The sequence below is a fragment of the Chiloscyllium punctatum genome, chromosome 11 (genome assembly GCF_047496795.1).
Source record: "Chiloscyllium punctatum isolate Juve2018m chromosome 11, sChiPun1.3, whole genome shotgun sequence".
Lineage (NCBI taxonomy): Eukaryota > Metazoa > Chordata > Chondrichthyes > Orectolobiformes > Hemiscylliidae > Chiloscyllium > Chiloscyllium punctatum.
Genome location: NC_092749.1, coordinates 116,637,626 through 116,660,154, shown reverse-complemented (window position 1 = coordinate 116,660,154; position 22,529 = coordinate 116,637,626). Strand labels below are relative to the sequence as shown.

Below are 22,529 nucleotides of genomic sequence, written 5' to 3'. Positions count from 1 at the left end.
CTCTTGTTGGAAATGGTCATTGCATGGCACTTGTGTTGCACGAATGTTACTTGCTATTTATCAGCCAAACTCTGAATGTTGTTCAGGCCTTGTTGCATAAGGACACAGTCTGCTTCAGTATTTGAGGAGTTCTGAATGGTGCCAAATATTGTGCAATCATTAGTAAACGTCCCTACTTCTGACCTTACGATCGGGGAAGGAGGAATAAAAGTAGTTTTCAGTAAGCTAGGAAGGAGATTGAAAAGCAACATGTCTGAAGTGTAGTCTCATGATTAGTCTCATTTTGGAAAGAAGGTACTGAACCCAAGAGGGACCTCAGATTCAACAGAAGCAAAATTAATAAAAGTATAGGAGTATTACAAAAAATTAGACACAAAGGAATGGCATGCACCAAATAGAATCATAATGGAGAATAACACAAATAAAGGCTGAATTAAAGGCACTCTATTTGAAAATGCAGAGCATTCTAAACTAAGGTCAGTGATTTGAATACAAAAATCGAAGCAAATGGGTATGATTTATTCTCCATTACAGAAACATGGCTACAAGGTGACCAAGATTAGGAACGGAATATCTGAAGATGTGCTGAATTTAGGAGGAAGAGACAAAAAGGAAGAAAAGGTGGAGCATCAATCCTCATCAGGGACAAAATCAGTACATTAGCAAGACAGGATCTTAGATTGAAGGGTCAAGATGTAAAGTCAATGTGGGTTAAGCTAAAAAAAAGCAAGGAGCAGCAAACATTATTTATGAAGAGTATTGCTTATACAGCACCAAACTGTAGTGCTGATGTTGAGCATGCCATAAGTACTGAAATTAGAGATGCATATAACATAAGGACATAAGAACTAAGAGTAGAACTAGGCTATGTGGCCCTTCAAGCCTGCTCCACCATTCAATATGATCACAGCTGATCTTTTTGTAGACTCAGCTCTAATTACCCGTCCTCTCAAAGTAACCCTTAATTCCTTTACTGTTCAAAAAAAATCTATTTTAGCTTTAAAAATGTTTACAGAAGTAGCAGCAACTACTTCCCTCAGCAAGGAATTCCAAAGGTTTACAACCTTCAGGGTGAAGAAGTTCCTTCTCAATTCAGTACTAAATCTGCTCCCTTTAATCTTGAGGCTATGCCTTCTTGTCCTCGTTTCACCTGTCAGTGGAAACATCCTCTCTTCTTCTATCTTATCTATTCCCTTCATAATTTTATGTGTTTCTATAAAGATCCCCCCTCATTCTTCAAAATTCCAATGAATATAATCCCACTCTACTCAGTCTCTCCTGATAATCTAAGCCTCTCAACTCCAGAATCAACCTAGTGAAAGTCCTCTGCACCCCCTCCAGTGCCAGTACATCTTTTCTCAAGTAAGGAGAACAAAACTGCATACGGTACTCCAGGTATGGCCTCACCAGCACCATGTATAGCTGCAACATAACCTCCCTGCTTTTAAACTCAATCCCTTTCACAATGTAAGGACAAAATCCCATTTGCCTTCATAATTACCTGTTGCACCTGCAGACCAACCTTCTGTGATTCTTGCACAAGGACACACAGGTTCCTGTGCACAGCAGTCTGCTGCAACTTTTTCCCATTCAAATAATAATCTTTTTAACTGTTACTCCTACCAAAATGGATGATTTTACATTTATTAACATTGTATTCTATCTGCCAGACGTTTGCCCACTCACTCAATGTATCTAAGTTCCCCTGCAAAGTTTCCCTGTCCTCTGCACACTTTACTTTGCCACGATTCTTAAGTGTCATCTGCAAACTCTGACACACTGCACGTGGTCCCCAACTCCAAATCATCTGTATAAATTGTGAATAATTGTGGCCTCAACACCGACTCCTGAGGCACACCACTAGTCACTGACTGCCAACAGAAGAGCACTCATTTATCCCCACTCTTTGCTGCCTGTTAGTCAACCAATCTTCTATCCATGCTAATACTTTACCATTAACACACTGCATCTTTAACATATGCAGCAGCCTCTTGTGTGGCACCTTGTCAAAGGCCTATTGGAAATCTAGGTACATCACATCCACTGGGGCCCCCTTGGCCACCTTGTTCATAATGGCTTCATAGAATTCCAAAAGATTTGTTAAGCATGACCTACCCTTCATGAACCCATGCTGCGTCTGCCCAATGGGACAATTTCTATTGAGATGCCTTGCTATTTCTTCCTTGTTAATAGACTCAAGCATCTTCCCCAAAGGTTAAGCTCACTGAACTATAACTATACATCTTTTGTCTACCTCCCTTTTTAAAATAGTGGTGACATATTTGCTGTTTTCCAATCTGCTGGGACTGCCCCAGTGTCAAGCAAATTTTGGAAAATTACCACCAGTGCATTTGCTATTTCTCCCGCCATCTCTTTTAGTACCCTGGGATGCATTCCATCAGGGCCAGGAGACTTGTCTATCCTTCGCTCCATTAGCTTGTCCAACACTACCTCTTCCAAAATAATTTTTTTTTCTAGGTCCTCACTTACTTTCATCTTTTTGTCAATTACTGCCATGTTATTAGTGTCTTCCACCATGAAGGTGGTTACAAAGTACCTGGTCAATGCCTCAGCCATTTCATCATATCTCATAACTAAATGCCTTTTCTCATCCTCTAAAGGATCAACATTTACTTTAGCCATTTTTTTCATTTTTTACATTTACAAAAACTTTTGTTATCTGCCTTTATAGCCTGTGCTAGTTTTTTTAATGTTCTTTCTTACTTGACCTTATAGCACTTATTGTGGTTTTCTGTTGATCTTTAATGTTTTGCCAATTTGGATGTAGGTTTGCTCACTGAGCTGAAAAGTTCATTTCCAGACGTTTCATCACCATATTAGGTAACATCTTCAATGAGCCTCCGAATGAAGCAAGGGTATTTATATTTATATTTATATGTTTGGGTTTCCTTGGGTTGGTGATGTCATTTCCTGCTGTGACATCATTACATATGGTGATGTCATTTCTTGTTCTTTTTCTCAGGGGGTGGTAAATGGGATCGAAGTCAACGTGTTTGTTGATAGAGTTTCAGGTTGGAATGCTATGCTTCTAGGAATTCTTGTGTATGTCTCTGTTTGGCTTGTCCTAGGACGGATGTGTTGTCCCAGTCGAAATGGTGCCCTTCCTCATCTGTATGTAAGGATGCTAGTAGAGTGGTATTGTCTTTTTGAGGCTAGTTTATGTTCATGTATCCAGGTGGCCATTTTTCTGCCTGATCGTCCAATGTAGTGTTTTGTTACAGTTCTTGCACGGTATTTTGTAGATGACATTAGTTTTGCTTATTGTCTGTATAGGGTCTTTCAAGTTCATTAGCTGCTATTTTAGTGTGTTGGTGGGGTTGTGGACTATCATGATGCCAAGGGGTCTGAGTAGTCTGGCAGTCATTTCCAAGATTTCTTTGCTGTAGGGGAGAGTGGCTAGAGTTTCTGCACGTGTTTTATCTGCTTGTTTGGGTTTGTTCCTCAGAAATCGGCGGACTGTGTTCATTGGGTACCCGTTCTTTTTGAATACACTGTATAGGTGATTTTCTACTGCTCTGTGTAGTTCCTCTGTGCTGCAGTGTGTGTTGGCTCATTGAAATAATGTTCTAATGCAGCTTCGTTGGTGGATGTTGGGATAATTGTTTCTGTAGTTCAATATTTGGTCCGTATGTGTTGTTTTCCTGTAGGCGCTGGTTTGAAGTTCCCTATTGGCTGTTAGCTACATTGTGACATCTAAGAATGGCAGCTTGTTGTTGTTTTCCTCCTCTTTTGTGAATTTTATGCCAGTAAGGGTATTATTGATGGTCTTGAAGGTTTCCTCCAATTTGTTTCGTTTAGTGATGACAAAGGACTCATCCACACTGTGGACCCAAAGTTTGGGTTGGATAGTTGGCAGAGCTATTTGTTCAAATCTCTGCATTATTACCTCTGCTAAGAACCTTGATATCAGAGTTCCCATGGGTGTTCCATTGGTTTGTCTGTAGGTTTTGTTGTTGAAGGTGAAAGTTGGTGGTAAGGTGTAGGTCCACTAGCTTGACAATACTGTCCTTGCTGATGAAGTTGGTGGTGTTTGGTGTATGTATCTTTGGTTCTTCTAATAATGTAGTCAGTGTTTTCTTGGCCAGGTTGACGTTGATTGACGTGAATAAGGATGTTACGTCAAAGGAGACCATTATTTCATCCTCTTCTATCTTGGTGTCTTTGATGGTCTTCAGGAATTCCTGGGCGGAGTGGTTGGAATGGCGTGAATCTCCTACTAAGTGTTTTAGTCTTTGGTGTAGCTCCTTGGTCAATCTGTAAGTTGATGTTCCAGGTAGCGAGACTTTAGGTCTGAGGGAGGCTCCTGGCTTGTGAATTTTGGGTAATCCACAGATCTGTGGTGTGTTGGATCTGTCTGGTTTCATTTTTTGGAAGTCAGTCTTATTTATTTCTCCAGATTTCTGAAGTCTTTTGAGTAGGGCTGTGAGTCGGTTCTCTAGGTATGGGGTCGCGCCTATCGCCATTTGTTGGTAAGTTTTGGTATCTGCAAATAGTGCATTTGCTTTCTCAATGTAGTCTCTTTGATTTAAGATGACTGTCAAACGTGCTTTTTCTACAGATAGGCTAACAATTTCTTTTTAGTCTTTCTGTGCTTTCCTTTCTTTTGTATTGAATGTATTTTGTTCCTTTTTCCTGCTTAATGTTGGTACGATTACCTTTCTGGTGGTTTGCTGGGTTTCTTCTGTAAGTTGGTTGTCTTTCATTATTGCTTCTCATGCTGCTAAGAAATCTTTCTTTTCCACATTCTGGAAGTTGTAATTTAATCCTCTTACTAAGACGGCTTTTTCAGTGTCTGTTAAGGGTCGGTCAGATAAGTTTTTTATCCACGCTTCTGTGTTGTCAGTGTTGTTATTTTGTGTAACAGACAACAAGCAAAACTAATGTCATCTACAAGATACCTTGCAAGAACTGTAACAAACTTTACATTGGACAAACAGGCGGAAAACTAGCCACCAGGATACATGAACATCAACTAGCTACAAATCGATATGACCCACTCTCACTAGTATCCTTACACACAGATGAGGAAGGACACCACTTCGACCGGGACAACATATCCATCCAAGGACAAGCCAAACAGAGACACGTATGAGAATTCCTAGAAGCATGGCATTCCCACCGAAACTCTCTCAACAAACACATTGACTTGGATGCCATTTACCACCCCCTGAGAAAAAGAACAGGAAATGACATCAACGTAGGAAATGATGTCACCACAGGATTAATATCACTAACCCAAGGAAATCCAAACACATAAACAGAAAGCGGGCTACACCACCAGTGCTTCATTCGAACGCTCACTGAAGATGTTACCTAATATGGTGACAAAACATCTGGAAACGAACCTTCCAGCTCAGCGAGCAAACTTAAATTGAGAACCTCAACCTAAGTTACAAATTTTCTCAAAACTCACTTTTCCCAATCTTCTAGTTTTTGGCCACTTTGTATGCCTCTCATTCAATTTGATCGTCTCCCTTATTATTTCCTTAGACACCCATGGCAAGTTACCCATTTTTTTACAGTCCTTCCTTTTCACTGGAATATATTTTTGATGACTGCTTTGAAAAATTGGTTTGAAAGTCCTCCACTGTGCATCAACTGTCCCACCAAAAAATCTTTTGCTTCCAGTCTACTTTCGCCAGGTCCCCCTTGTGCAAGCATAGGATCCTGGGATTGGATTTTATCTTCACACTCCCCATTTGTATTTGAAATTCAACCATATTGTGATCTCTCCTTCCAAGGGGATCCCTAAGCATGAGGTCACTAATTATTCCTGCATCATTACACAGGACCAGATCTAGGATAGCTTGCTCCCTCGTCTGTTCCATTACATTTTGTTCAAGAAAACTATCACAGTTACACTCAATGATATCCTCCTTAAGGCTACCCTGACTAAGCTGGTTTGACCAATTGACATGTAGATTAAAATCCCCCATGATAATTTTCATTGGTAATATCATAATAGGTGGCTTCAATCTATAAAGACTGAATTCTCTGCAACAAGAGTTGTGGAAGCTCAGTTGTTGGGCACATTCAAACAGAAATTAATAGGTTTATGGAGACTAATGAACTTAAAGGGTGAAGATAGTGTGGAAAGTAGCACTGAGAAGACGATCAGCTTGATGGACTAAATCAATATTTCTGAAACAGGCTGACCTGCCATTTTACGGCTCTTAACTTTCTAATTCTGAAATTAGAAGTACACCTGGAATGACCATTGATGTTTCAATCATGTGTAAATATCTTGGGTGATCAAGCAACTTCTGAATTTCAGAATTTCACTTATCTTACAGTTTGAAATTCAATTCTCAGAGAATGGGAATCATGAAAGTAAAGCTTTTCAAAACGTTTAACTGACACAAATTCGGTTCCATCACTCTATGGAACTAATATTAAAGAGGTTTTCAGTGAACAGTCAGGAGATGAACAGCTCTAAGTACTACACTGTTGCTGGAATCTGAACATTTTCTTTTGTTATAAAATGTTCAGAAGCAGTTGAGTAATTATGGAGTAGTAATAGGTATTAGTCAAATTGAATCATACACTTATCAGACTCGGAATCTAAGAAGAGCCTCTAAAGGTCTTATTCCTACAGGTAGATTTATGGCCTCCAGCAATTGCAATGATCTCATGTAAATCATCACCCAAGTATTCCACGATCAGTCAAACATAGTTGATGTGAGTTATCAACCACTTGCTATGACATTATTTATCAGCTATCTAACAAGGCTGTCGTGAATTACCTATGAAACATATACTGTGATATTACTTACCAGCAGTTTGTCACCCCACCCCTGTGTCAGAGTGTGGACCTTGTTCCAAGCAGCATTTAGTGTGCACACTTTATCCTCCAAAACATGACTGCTGCCTTCTATCAGACTCTGCAGTGCAGCACTATTCTCAGTGATATTACCCAGTTCAGTTTTCTTCACCTCCAATTCTTTCAGAATTTGCTTTAAAAAGAATTGTATGTTTTTAATAAATACACTTCACAGCAATTAAATAAACAGCCAATTGTTTTAGTCAGAGAAGTCAGAATTGGATTACGGCAAATAGCTATTCAAAACCTTATAGGCAGCCTCCCAAACCCATAACCACTACCCCATCGAAAAGTGTAGCAGGTACATAGGAACACCACTATCTACAAGTTCTCTTCCAAGTCACATACTTTCTTGACCGGTGCTGGGTTATCAACCCGAAGCTGCACTTCTAACAGCAGTGTGGGTGTATCTTCATTACATGGGATGCTGTAGCTCATCACCACCTTCTGAAGGCAGTAGTGGATGGCCTTGCTAGCAACAGTCACAATACAGGAACAAATAAAAAAAGTACTCTGGTATGATTTTATGATAAAGATTTGAACTAAACATGACAAGGTACCACCTGATAACTGAGGTCTGCCTGTGTGACTCGTCCTTCGGACACATCACTGAGAGTATTTCACACTTCATTTACATTTACACCAATCTCCTATTGATGTGAACTACAGCCCTAGTTTGTTGCATTATCTGCTATCTTATAATTGATCACAGTAACACATGCCAAGTAGAAACATTACAAGCGGGAAGGTAGATGATATTGTGTACCTTCATTCAAGGATAAATATGCTTGAGAAAAGTTTTAAGGTCACTTTTGGTGAAGACTGAAGCAGGGTGCAACTTTTAAAAATAACTTTCTTCATCTTTTAAACAAATACCATTGCATAGCTATTACTTCCTTCGCGACCATGGAGTGGGATGAGGTTTGTATGCTGAATTAACACCAGCACAGATATGTAAGGCAAATGGTCGACTTTTGTGATCTAAATACTTTGTAACGTATCTCAAAGCTGCCTATTCTTATTCTGTTCCCAATAAGTAGGCACACAATTCGTTTGGATTAAACACCCAACCTTTGCCAAGAACAATACATAAGAAGATAAAAGCATTAAGAATAAGAAGGAACATCCATTCTTTTTTCTGTTCTTTCATTCTATTTGTTCATGATCAATATGTATAAAGAATGATGAAGTGTTTTTGAATTTTCACCGAAAAGTAGTATGTAAATCAAGGATACTTTAAATTACAATTTATGCCTGAGACACTCCATTTCATGACAGCCAAGTGCCAACTTGAGGACAAAATGCAAAACCCTTTTTAATCCTTATTTTTAAAGAAACAAAAATACTCACTCTGGTCCACTTGATCTCTGAATCTAAGTTAGCAGGCATTCCACTGGAAGATGATCTTTGAATCACTTCATCTTCTTTAGCTGTCAACCATTCTGAAAATGACTTGGCCTCTTTCTTCCACTTGTGAGATAGATGCAAGGCCTTTTCCAAATCCTGCTTACCTTCAGTGACCTAGAGAAGAACAAAACATGAAAGATGGAATTATCCGAGGAAAGAGGCCTTGGTGAGATGGAGTTAGGGTCTCATTGTTGTGAGACCTAAAAACCTCATTCAGGAGGCTGTACCACTGAACTTGAGCCACCCTTGGAAATTCTTTTGATGTTATACACACTTCTCACAGTTGTTTCGATCATTCATCTGAGCAAGGCCCTGTGTCCCATCAAATCGGAGATCAAATCATCGTTGTTTAATCTAATTGAAGTTTAAAATGATAAAAGATGGCTAGAAAAAAGCCATTTAAAACTGAAATCAAAAACTAGAAAGCAAAGAAATTTGAGATATTGAACATATTCCCTCTTGCTGCTAATGCTCTGACTTGCAACCTCTCCCAACTCTTCCAGTTGCCCCCTCATCGATCTTTCTCTTGCTGAACCTCCAACTTCTCACTTCCCCTCCTGAATCCAGATAGTGAGCAAGGGCTCTGGACATGAGTAGTGAGAGTCAGGAAGTGCAGCTCCATCATCAACAGCAAATTATAGGACAGCAATGTGAGGGAGTCAAAGAGGCCACAATTCAGAACATAAGATGATGACAGCAACTTAGGTAACTATATATGCATCTTTTCAAATCTTTTCTACAATTGTAATGAGTAAACAACCACAACAGCTAAATGTGTTAAGCAACCATCCATCAGTGAGCTGTAAACAATGACATCACCTGTGATGTAAGGTGTGAGATTACTTTATATTTTAACATGATTTCTTTCAGAGTTTGGATCTTGAACTAGTAGCAAATGGGTTGATCTGTGGAGTTTATGGAGGAGTTTAATAATTCAATCATAAGAAAGATCTGAGAAGATAAGTTTTGAAGTAAATTGCAGCCTCAACTATTTACACAATTTACATAATATTCTGCAGAAATCTGAAAAATTTCCCATATATCTGCCCCATAATTAAGATGCAACTGACAGCCTTACTAGATGGATTAGTTAATGACTAAATGGTCATCAGGATCCTTAATTCTTGTGCCCTGCTGACCCCAAACCTCAAATAAACAACAAAAAAATTCTTATTTATATAGTGTCCCAAGCACAATAAAATGTTCTTCACAAGGCCTCATTTCAACAAACTTTGACAGCAGACTACATGGAGATATAGGGTAGGAGACCAAACATTTGATCAATGTAGCAAGATTGAGTAGTGCCTTAAAGAGGGGTAGAAAGGCAGACAGTTTTGGGACAGAATTCAACAACGTGGGCCTCAGTCAGCAGCTGACTGAGGCCCAAGCAGCAACAACAGGGTGATTAAAATCAGGATTGCTCAAAAGGCCAAAATTAGACTGTGAGAGGTTGTTGAATTGATGGACATTACAGGGTAACTGAAGGGCAATGTCATGGAGGAATATGAAAACTAGGATTTGAATTTTAAAGCTGAGAAATTGCTTTACTGCAAGCTAATGTAGGTCAAATGGAACAGAGAAGGAAATCTAGCACAAGTTCAGACATAAGTAGATGAGATTTTGTTTTAGTTGGTCAGGTGCACTGCAATAGTAATATAGGGATAACAGAAGTATGAATAAAATTTCCAGCAGTAAAATGAGCTGAGGCAAAGCTGATGTCAGATGATAGCTAAGAACAGTTGTAGTGATGCTACAGATATGAGGTTGGAAGGTCAGCTTGAGGTCAAATATTATATCAAGGCTGTGAACAGTCTGCTGGCATCACCCCTTTTTAATATTCAATATCACTTTGAAAATTTTCCACCGGTCAGTGCACCCACATGGATTTGAAATAGACAAACTTTACCACTTTTTTTTGGAGAGTTAACTAAACTAGATGAGAAAATGTCAACCAATCGGGGTTCTAAAAAAAAGTCATATCATATTTAAAACATTAAGCCTGTTTCTCTTGCCACAAATGCTGCCAGACCTGCTGAGTTTTTCGATCATTCTCTGTATTTACAGATCCACATTACTTTGCTTTTATTTGAATGTCAACCAATGTTGTTTATATAGTTTTCCAGAGGTATTCACTACAGTCTGTCAAAACAAACTGTTGAAGCTCATAGAATTGAAAATAAATTATTTTAACCCAAGAAATGACAGCAGGGGTAGGCTGGACAGTCCCTCAAGTCTTCCTCATCATTCAACAAAATCATGGCTGATCTATCCCAGGTCTCAACTCCTCTTTAGTTCCAGCTCCTCATAGCCTCAACTCCCTAATATTTCAAAACTCAAACTATCTCCTTTCTAAATATAATTAGTATGGTAGCCTCCATAATTCTCTAACATGAAGAATTTTAGACATTCACTGCCCTCTGAAAGAAGAAATTTGTTCACATCTCAGTTTTAACTGAGTACAGGTTGTTCTGCTATAATTTGACAGTTGTGTTCCTCTGCAACCTCGCACTGTAGAAAATTGCACAGTAGAAGATCGCTAATAGAAAATCGCTATACCCGTTCAGTGGAAAGTTTACGTTATCCAAACGTCCACAATTCATCAATTGCATTATAGCCAATTTGCACTGACAAAACACGTGTTAAAGCAGAACAACCTGTTGTCCCTTATTCTGTAATTATGTCTGCCAGTTAGAAAATCCCCCCTTAGTGGAAAGATCTTCTCAACATTTAGCCTGTCAAACATTCTCAGAATCATGTATGTTTCAATAAGATCATCTCTCATTCTTCTAAAGTGTAATGAATAAATGAATCTTGTTGAACTGCCTCCAATGCCAGTAAATTCTTTCTTAAATATTGGGACAAAACAATACACAGTACTCCTGGTTTGGCCTCCCCAGCACCCTGTGCAGGTTGTAACAGCACTTCCCTATTTTTGAACTCCAATCTTCTAGCTTTAAAAGGTAAAAATTCTATTTACCTTCTCAATCACTTGCTACATGCAAACTGTTAGCCTGTGTGGTACATTGGTTCAGTGGTCCAAGACAGAGTAAGAAAACTGCATAGATACTCCACTGCACAAATGACTCGCGGTGTACCACAAGTAACCAAGTCAGGGCCTCAACTATCTACTGATTTGTTAACATCCATAATCGCGAGATGGAAAGCCACATATCCATAGTTGACAATGATACAATGAGAGGCTGTATTGTAAACACTATGGATAAAAACACAAGTGACAAATATATTGATTTAAGCAAATGGGCAAAAATAGTCAATAATTTTCATGCAGCTAAATGTAAAGCTGTCTGTTTTGGACGTAAAAAGAATGGAACATAGTACGTTCTACATGATTAAAAAAAAGCTAGAATTAGTGAAGGCAAAAAAAAAAGAAATCTAGGTTGATTTTATATTTTTTCATGGGATGTGGTCATTGTTAATTAGGCCAGTATTCATTGTCTATCCCTAATTGCCAGGGAGAAAATTGGGGTGAGCAATTAACTGCTGCAGTCTTTGGAGTGTAAGTACATACATCGCGCTTTTGAAACAGAGTTCCAAAATTTTGACCCAGCAACAATTAAGGAATGGTAGCAAAATGGTTTCAAGTCAGAATGGCACATGAACTTGAGGAGAACTAGTTCATGTTCAACTAGAGGAGAACTTGCATATGATGAGTGACCCCAAGTATCTGCTTCCCTTGTCCTTCTAGGTGGTAGAAGTTATGGGTTTAGAAGATGTCGTCAAAGGAACCTCACAGATGGTACACATTACAGAAACTGTGCTTCGGTGGTGAAGAGTCTGAATACTGAAGATAGTTGTGGTGCCAATCAAGTGGGTTGCCTTGCCTGGATGGTGTCAAGCTTCTTGAGCACTGTTGAAACTACACTCAAAGATAAGTGGGGAATAGTCCATCACACTCCTGACTTATGCCTTGCAAATGGTCTTTGGGGAGAGAGATGATGGTTTACTCACTGCAGAATTTCCAGTCTCTGAACTGCTCAGGTAGCCACAGCATTTATATGGACTGATCCAGTTCAGATTCTGATCAACGGTGAAACAAGCGATCCAACAATGGCCACGGGATAGAATGTCAAGTGTGAAAGGCAGGTTATCTTGTGTTGGAAATGCTCATTTCATTTCACCTGTATGGCATGAACGTTACTTACCGTTTATCAGCCAAAGCCTGAATGTTACTAGGGTCTTGTTGTGTATGGGCATGGACTGCTTCAGTATCTGAGTCGTGAATGATGCTGAACATTTTGCAATAATTAGTAAATTTCCACACTTCTGACCTTACAACAGGGGGAAGGTGATTGGGTAGGAAGGGAGAGAATGCAACAAGATTTCAGTCAGCGAGTTGTAGTGTTTGTAACAAGGTCAGCCAAGTGGACCTCATTGATTAGGAGTTCTCTGATTGGGGTTGTTAATCTGGTCTAATCAGAAAGCCCTGGCTGGCAGATAAAAAGACGTTCACTGTTTCTCTGTATACAGCTGTTAACATAGAACTAGAACAAAACAGTGCAGAACAGGCCCTCGATGTTGCGCTGACCTGTGAACAATGTTAATTGTTTTGTAAACTGTGAATTGTTTATTAAAAAAATGACTGTCAGATACCCTTCTCACTCAGAATTGGCTCTGAGGAAGCTGGATCAATATCAAAGTATAAATAAAAGGTGATTTGGTGAGGGGATACTTGCCTCTGTGGTGTTATTTTAAAGGCAATGGGAGAAATGCATGCTCCTGAAGAAATTTGCTTGCTCAGTTGCCTTTGAGTTGAGGTAAGCACTTCTGGTATCATGCTGTTATTTTGGAAGCTTGACTCATTTGATCCTGCTGTTGAAAACTGGGCCCAGTATGTGGAAATAACGCGTTATTTATTTCCTGGTCAATGACGTTAGGGCAGTTGAAAAACAATGAATAACTCTCCTGACAACTTGTGGACCCACAGCTTTTTCAGTTATTAGGAGCCTAGCTTTCCCTAAGGGACTACGTACTCAAACCTTTCAACATTTAGTTAAGGAACGTTACAACCCTAGGCTCCCTCTAATTCTGAGACACAATGGCTTTACTCAACAATTTGAGAACCGGAGCAATCCATATCATGATTTTTGACAAGGTTAAGATGACTGGCAGAGGTGTTGACTTTGGTTTAAAGAGATGCTGAAAAACTGTTTGAAACATGGGATTAATGACATAACCATGCAAAAGCACCTTCAAGCTGAAGACCAACTGAATTTCAAACGGGTACTACAAATGGGTTTATTATTAGAAAATGTGGTAAGTAGAACATCTGAATTGCAGGGTCGTCCAATGGAAGTGGACACTCTTACCAGTTCAACTGAGCTTGAGGAAATCTACTTGAGTGGATTACATTGCTTCACTCAGGACATATCCTGAATAGAGGGACTCTAGGTAAACGCAAAACCACAAAAAGCCAAGCTTCAGCCAAACGGTTAAAATTTTCTTAACGATCTGAGCTGACAAGAAATTGTAGTTGCTGCAAGTATGCAGACTTGAGACAGCAAAACAGTCTCCAGTGAACCTAAAATAAAGTCAGAGAACTCAAAGGCCAGCATCCAGGAGAGGGCATACCCTGGAAAATCCATCTTAATCTGGTTTGGAACAGTTAAGTTGCTTATCAACATCTAAATTATAACCAATCAAAATAAGCATCTGGTCAAATGGTCACCCAATTCTAAAGGAGGTCTATAGCGGCACAGCCGTTTCAGTAATTGAATGTTCTGGACCAGACCAGACCCCTCAACATTTCAAGAAGGTAGCTCAGACCTTAACTTTGCTCGTTGTTTAAAGCAGGTGTAAAGCAGAATTCCAGGAGAGAATCAGCTGGTCAAACCACTTGGTTTTAAACAAAACAGAAGTGATTTACAAGATTACCGAATAAAACACAAACAACAGAAAAAAGAATACTGAATAACCTATCCTATCCAAAAACCCAACAGACTATCCCAACTTAATGATGCTGTTCCAAGATACTTGCAACAATCCCCACAAACACTTCTTGGCACAAAAGGTAAATTTAAACACAAGTTCTTACAGAACAGAAGTCAGACAGAGAGAGAGAACCAGCCGAGACCTGCTTCTATGGGACCAGCAGCCTTTCTTTACACTACTGCTTACAACAACCAAACCAGAATAAAGCTGAGCTGGGAGAACTGGCCACTCCCCTTTCATTGTAGATGTGTTTTTTTTTAAACTTGAAAGCTTTCAGCCTGACGCAGTATCTGTTAGCTAATATTAAATTGGCCCAAAAACCCATCCAAATTCAGACTTTTCGGAACCTGTGTTTTCAAGAAAAAAAACCAAGGACAACATAGCCTTATTAAAGAAGCAGCATCATCACATGTAGAACTAGTTTTTAAAAAATTCACTCTGGACTCCAACCCTTAAGTTGGCGCAAGACTTTGGCCAGACTGAAAACCTATACTGATTAAGGGTACAACTTCAGTTCAGGTCTCTTATGACATGCAGCTGGTTCAGATGCCACTGACTGCAGTAAAATATTCTTGCCCCAAGACTAATTGAGTGAAATTAGAATTATAGAATCCCTGCAGTGTGGAAGCAGGCCATTCAGCCCGAGTCCCCATCAACCCTCTGAAAAGCAGCCCAACCAGATCCATCCCCTTATCTTAGCATTTCCCATGGCTAATCCACCTAGCCCCTATCCCTGGACACAATGGGCAATTTATCATAGCCAATCCACCTTTTCTGCACATCTTTGGACTGAGAGAGGAAACCAAGGCACCAGTGGAAACCCACATAGACATGAGAGAATGTGTGATCTTCACACTGTTGCCCAAGGGTGGAATCAAACTCGGGTCCCTGGGTATGTGAGGCAGCAGTGCTAATCACCAGGCGAGTGTTCTGCTCAATTAGTTGAGAATGATTCAACTAGATTGGCTCAATATTCTCCAAATAGATAATGCATGCCTGAGTAAAGTCCTAATTAAATACCGAGAAATCTTTAAGAAAATCTAAGGACAATCAAAGGAGCCAAGGCCGGCTTATATGTTGACCAGGAAGCAATTCCAGGATTCTGCAAGGCCCACCCAGTGCCATTTGCCTTACAGGCAAAAGTCGAGGCAGAAGTTAATGCTGAGAAGCGAAAGAATCATCCAATGATCTGACAGAAGAAAGAGTCTAAACGTTGATGGCAGGCTTAAAGAAACAGTCTACAGCTTCACAAGACACCAAACTGTCACAGTTCCTATTTAATTATAGGACTTCATGCAACTACAGGGTTAGCTCCAACAGATTTGTTATTAGGGAGAATACTCCGCATCAGGTTAACTCTAATCTTCCTGAACCTGGGGAGTGGGAAGGGTGAAATGGCCTCAGGAACACCAATGCTGGACACAATGCTCTTGCTAAGTGAGAGGGATAGTTTACCTCAGGGGCGAAGCTTTGTTCAGGAGCCATGGGAACAGCCATGCATGGGGAACAGGCATAGTCTACGGGGGTCAGGTGCAGCAAAGTATAAAGTTTGTGTGGGTGCAATGGTCCTGAACAAGCAAGCACACCATTTGAAAGCTGCAAACTCACAAATAGTGCAGAAACAAAATGCACCCAGCTCTTCAACTGCCTTTCCAACCGTTCCGGACACAGTGGGTCCTCCACCTCCGTCAAGCATTGACCATACCTCGTAATCTGAAATGGACACGGCCGATGTCATTACCTTGACGCCTTTACTGCTTGAAGAGGAGAACAAATTTCTTCTGAGACACTCTGGGCAAAAAAGCGAGCTACCGTTAGTTATACGCTGTTCATTTCAGAGGCAGGCTTGGAGGAACCTGACTCATGCTAAAACGTCCCAGGAGGCGCTTAAAAAAAGACACCTCTGCTTGGGGCTGTTAATCTGATCAATCAGGAAGCCCTGGCTGACAGATATAAACTGGGCTGTGAAAAATGAAAAAAAAAACTGGACTGTCAGAGGTTCTGCTCACTCTGACAGCTGCTCTGAGAGAGCTGGATCAGTGTCAAGGACTCTCTATGTGTAAGTAAAGGACAGCTTGTGTAAATAAGGATAACAGCTTCAGTGGGTTATTTCACTAGGAAGCAGATTGAAAAGCTGGACCCCTAAAGAGTAGTCTCAGGATTACATTCAGAATAGCAAGGAGGTATTGAACCTAAGAGGGACCTCAGATTCAATAGGAGCAAAATTCAGGATATCTAATTGGCATAGCCAAGTGGACCAAAAGGCCTGTTTCCGTGCTATACATCTATGACCATAATAAAAGGTATAAGAATAGTACAAAAAAAAGATAACAAGTAATGCCAAGCATCAAATAGGATCAAAATGGAGGGAGCTATTTGCAGAGATCCAAACTGTAGGTTTAATATTGGGCATACTAGATATCATGAAATTATAGATGCATGTAATGTGGATGATATAATAACAACAATAAGGACAGGTGACTTCAATTTGCGCATAGGTTGAATTCACAGAGATCCTCAAACAGCATCTTCCAAACTCATGACCACTTACATATAGAAGAACAAGGGTAGCAGATACATGGGAACACCACTGCCTTCAAGTTTCCCTCCAAGCCACTCGCCATCCTACCTTGGAAATAAATTGGCATCCCTTCACTGTCGCTGGGTCAAAATCCTGGAATTCCCTCCTTAATGGCATTGTGGGTCAACCCACAGCAGGTGGACTGTAGCAATTCAAGAAGGCAGCTCACCACCACTTCTCAACTAGGGATTGCCAATAAATTCGGGCCAGGCAGCTAAACCCACATTGCACAAGTGAATTTTAAGAAATTCTCCAACTCACAGGCTGTGGAAGCTAAGTCATTAAGCTTGTTCAAGATAGTAATTAATAGGTTTCTGGAGAACAATAGCATTAAGGAATATGAAGATGCTAGCAAAAGGGCCTTGGTGAGTTAATATAGTGCATCTTGTCGATAGTACGCTGTAGCTATACTGGAATTGCTTGGCTAGGGGTACAGTTAGTTTAGAAGCACAAAACTGCAATTGCCAGAATCTCAACAGCGTTTCCAGTATCTAGTGCCTTCAGCTGTTTCTTGATGTCATGTGACAACTGGCATTTGTGAAGCTGGTGACCTCAGAAAGCGGCCAAGATAGATCATTAAATATCACAAACAGGTACCGAACATAATCAATAAGGTGAATGAAATGGAACACAAGAACACAGGAGTAGTCCCTTCCAGCCTGCTTCACCATTCAATAACATCATGACTGATCTAGTTGTGTCTCAGCTCCACTTTATTGTATGCACTCCATTATTCTTAACTCCTTCATCTATCAAAAATCAATTTCATTCCACCTTGAATACATTTCAAGACCTGGCCTCCGTGACCTGCTGACAAGAGAATTCCATCCTCTAATGACCTTGAGAGAAGGAAAAACCCTCATCTTTAACTTAATAGTCAAACCTTTTATTCTTAACCAAAGATGTGCAGGTTAGGTGAATTGGCCATGCTAAATTGCCAATAGTGCTAGGTGCATTAGTCAGAGGGAAATGGGTCTGAGTGGGTCACTCTTCAGAGGGTCGGTGTGGACTGGTTGGGCTGAAGGGCCTGTTTCCGCACTGTAGGGAATCTAATCTAAACTATGTTCCCTGGTTTTAATCTCCCCCAAAATGAAACATCCTCTAAGCATCCACCCTATACAGTCACCTCAAGGCCTTGCATTTGAATAAAATCATCTCTGATTCTTCTAAACTCCACTGGATACAGGCCTAGCCTGTTCAACCGCGATTCATTGGCTAAGCTCTTCATACAGTGAAAGAGATGAGTGAAATTACCTGAACTACTTCTAAATCGATTATATCTTTTTCAAATATGGAGGCCAAAATTGTATACAGTATTTCAAACTGCCTACTTTTACATTCCATTCCCTTTGTAACAAATGGCAACATTCAATTTGTCATCTTAATCATTTGTCATACCTGCAAACTAACTATATGTGATTTATACACCAGGACAGCCTGATCCTTCTGAATCACCATATTCTGCATTCTCTCGCCAAGTACACATTTACCCAAATTATACCTCATCTACCAAATTCTTGCCACCCACTTAACCTGTCTATATTGTTTTGCAGATTCTCTACCTTCTGATAACATATTTTCCTATCAATTTTGGTACCATCAGGAAATGTAGCTATCATACTGTCAGTTTGCTCATCCAAATCCATTGTCATTGGTTGTATGATGATGCTACCCTTTTAACAAGGTTATTTTCGAGAGGGGTCGTAAACACAGGTGCTGACATGTCTGAACTGGCTATTTTAATAATGGCTAACAGTCCAAGTTTATAATCTGAGGCGGCCTTTGGAGGTTTTTTTTCAAAAGCAGGCTGTACAATGAAAGAGGAGTGACCAGTTCTCCCAGCTCAGGTTTTTTTTTGCTGGTCAAAGAAAGCTGCTGGGAAGAAAGGTTTCCTGATTCAAGAGGTTTTCTGGATGACTCTCTGACATCTCTCCTGGAAGAACCTGTGTTTGAATTTACTTATGTGCCAAGAGGATGGTGCAGGAAATCGGAACACCTCTTTGTTAAGTTAGATCATGTCAGTCAGGTTTTCAAATCATTGTTATTCTAAACTCTGTTTTCTTTTGTTTGTGTTTAATTTGGTGGTGTGTAAGCAGATTCTATTTTACTTGAAGCCAAGTGGTTTGACCAGCTGCATCACTCCTGGAATATTCACTTTAACATCTGCTTAAAACTAGAAAAGTTAGGGTCTGGGCTATTTTCTTCATTTTTGAGGGGGTCTGGCCTGGTCCATAACAGCATGGATTCCTGTGGCACTCCACAATCTGCAGTATATCAATCTGAAAATGATTCATTTATCCCTCTCCTGTTTCCTGGTCACTCTCAAATCCTTTATCAGTGCTAAAATGTTACCACTTATACCATGCCCTCTTATCTTTTTCAACCACCTTTTGATATGCCACCTTATCAAATGCCTTTTGAATTTCTACATATCAACACATCTACCAGTCAGTTCCTCTCTATCCAACACAAATGGTACTTTGTCAAAAAACTCTGAGTTAAATACAATTTCCCTTTCATAAAATCATACTTCCAGAACTGTCTTATTAACCTTTACTATTTCTTATTTATACCCAAACATATTGGATCTCTGAAGTTTTGATCGTCTCTCAATACTGAAGCAACAGCATCCTTAACAACAGAGCCACCCAACCGTGTCCTTCCGTTTTCCTGTCTTTCAATAGGTCAAATACTTTTCAACATTCAGCTCCCAGCCTTGGTCACCTTCCAATATATATTTATAATGCTCATAGAGTCATACAGCATGGAAATAGATCCTTCAGCCCAACTTATCCATGCCGACCAAGGAACTATGAGCCTACATCCCGAAGCCCCTCTGATCGGCAACACTCCTCAGGGCTCTACTGTTAACTATACGTCTTATTCTGGTTGGTCTTACCAAAATAAAACACCTCACATTTTTCTAAATTAAGCTCCATCCCGCCATTCCTCAGCCCACTGGACCAGCTGATCAAGATCACGTTGTACTCTTAAACAACCTTCTTCACTGTCCACTATACCAGCAGAGGTATATGCTCAACTCTATTTCCTCAGTTCGATAACCAGCTCCTTAGTTTTGCTGACATTGAGGGAGATTGTTAATTGCACTGTGCCACTAAGCTCTTTCCTGTACCCTGTCTCAGTGGTACTTCAGATCCACCCACTACAGTGGTGTCACCAGCAAGTTTATAAATGGAATTAGAACTGAATTTGGCCACGCAGTCATGAGTGTATAAGGAATTTGGTAAGGGGCTGAATAGGCAGCTTTGCAGGGCACCGGTGTTGAGGATTAATATGGAGGTGGTAATTTCCGCAGGTCAGGTGCTGGGGATTTATCTATCTTCATGTGTTTTAAGACCTCGCGCACCTCCTTTTCTGTAATATGGACTCTTTTCAAGATATCACTGTTTCTTTTCCCCCAAGATCCCCAGCTTCCATGTCTTTCTGCTCAGCAAATAGTGATGCAAAACATATGTTTAGGATCTCGATCATATCCTGTGGTTCCACAAATATACGGCCTCATTTATCTTTAAAGAGCCCTATTCTCTTCCTAGTTACTCTTTTTCCCTTAATATACTTGCAGAATTTCTTTGGATTCTCCTTAACCTTATCTACCAAAGTCATCTCATGTTCCCTTTTTGCCCTCCTGATTACACTGTTAAGTTTACTTCTGTACTCTCTATACTCCTCAAGGGATTCATTTGATCCCAGCTACCTATACCTGACATGTGCCTCCTTTTCTTGACCAAAGGCCTCAATATCTCTAGTCATCCAGTGTTCCCTACACATGCCAGCCTTGCCCTTCACAGTAACAGGAATAGGTTGTCCCTAAACGCTCAACATTTCACTTTTGAATATATCTCGCTAGTCAGTGTGGAGGAACAGAGGGATCTGGGTGTGCAAGTACATAGATCCCTCAAAGTTGCCACCCAAGTGGATACGGTTGTTAAGAAAGCATATGGTGTGTTGGCTTTCATTAACGGGGGGTCGAGTTTAAGAGCCACGAGGTTTTGCTACAGCTCTACAAGTCCCTGGTGAGACCACACTTGGAATATTGTGTCCAGTTCTGGTCACCCTACTATAGAAAAGATACAGAGGCTTTGGAGAGGGTGCAAAGAAGGCTTACCAGGGTGCTACCTAGACTGGAGGGCTTGCTATATAAAGAAAGGTTGAATAAGCTTGGACTTTTCTCTCTGGTCAGAAGGAGTAAGAGAGGTGACCTGATCAAGGTATACAAGATAATGAGAGAAATAGATAGAGTCAATAGCCAGAGACTTTTCCCGCAGGATTGACTGGTATGAGGATATTAGGAGAAAGGTATAGAGGAGACATCAGAGGTAGGTTCTTTACGCAGAGAGTTGTGAATGCGTGGAATGCGTTACCAGTGGTGGTGGTGGAAGCAGAGTCATTAGGGACATTTAAGGGACTGCTAGACATGCACATGGATAGCAGTGAGTTGAGGAGTGCTTGGGTTAAGGTATTCTATTTTACATTAGGATTAAACTTCAGCACAACATCGTGGGCCAAAGGGCCTGTTCTGTGCTGTACTGTTCTATGTTCTATGTCCCTTTATTTACGAACAGCCTCCCACAATCAACTTGTTAAAGTCCCTGTCTAATACCATCAAAATTGGCCAAGCCCCAAATTAGAACTTTAACCTGTGCACCTCACTTTTCCATAACTACTTTAAAACTAATAAAATTATGATCACTGGTCCCAAAGTGCTCCCCCACTAACACCTCAATGACTTGTCCTGCCTTATTTCCCAAGAGGGGGTCAAGTTTTGCCCCTTCACTCGTAGGGCCATCTACATAATGGTTGACAAGGTTTTCCTAAATACACTTGAATTTATCCCCAACCAAGCCCTTAATACTTTGGCAGTCCACTTCCTACAGATTTACCTCCATCTGTGCTAACAATTTATGATAAATACTGGCCCATATATCAAGAAAAATAGAATATTATAAAATTCATGCTTCGGCTATACAAAGCTATATTTAGGCCACACTAGACAATTGAGATTAGCTCTGAGCACTACATGTTAGGAAGGAGAGAGTGCAACAAATTATATTAACAAATTATATCAAGGGTTAAATAACCAGGATTATACAAACTAAGATTACATTTCCTAGAATTTAAAGCATTCAAGAGAAATCTTATTAAACTTGACAACACATTAGGAGAACAAATAGGGTAGATACAGGAAAACTATTTCTGCTGATTGGAAAATCTAGGCTACAAGTTAGATTCAGACCTTTTAAGAGTGACGTTGGGAAATATTGCACAGAATAGTTAGGAATCCTTTTCTGCAAATGACAATTGATGCAAAATCAATTATTAATTTTAAAATGGAGATTGATACATTTTTGCCAAGCAAATGCATTAAGAGATACAGGGCATAGATGGCAATATATTCAGTGACAGAGCAGCCATGATCTAATTGAATAGGAGAACAGGCTCTAGGGGTTAAATGGTTTCTTCCTGTTTCTATGCTTCTACATTCCTACTTGATAAAAAACATTATCTGTTTCTATCTCTGCAGACGCTGCCAGACAACCAGAATTTCACAAGCACTTGTTTTTATTTCAGATCTCCAACATCCACAATATTTTGCTTTAATCAGATCTCCGCTTGGCCTCAATCACTCTATCACCATAATGGAATTACTGCAGTGTGCTAGTTTTGATGTATTATTTTATCCACCATGGTTCCACAAATTAAGCCCCTCTTACCTGCCTTTACTGTAAAGGT

The 22,529-nt window shown here is 40.1% G+C and overlaps 1 protein-coding gene across 15 annotated transcripts in view; it reads right to left on the bottom strand.

Annotated features, from left to right (window-relative positions):
• LOC140483389 (utrophin-like) overlaps positions 1-22,529 on the bottom strand; it is a 737,248-nt gene that overhangs the window by 411,799 nt on the left and 302,920 nt on the right. For all 15 annotated transcript variants that reach the window (XM_072581625.1, XM_072581633.1, XM_072581634.1 and 12 more), the window contains 2 exons: positions 8,192-8,362; positions 6,795-6,974 (listed from right to left, as the gene is read on the bottom strand). In XM_072581625.1, the coding sequence (XP_072437726.1) occupies positions 6,795-6,974; positions 8,192-8,362 (351 nt within the window). The remainder of the gene's footprint in view (positions 1-6,794; positions 6,975-8,191; positions 8,363-22,529) is intronic.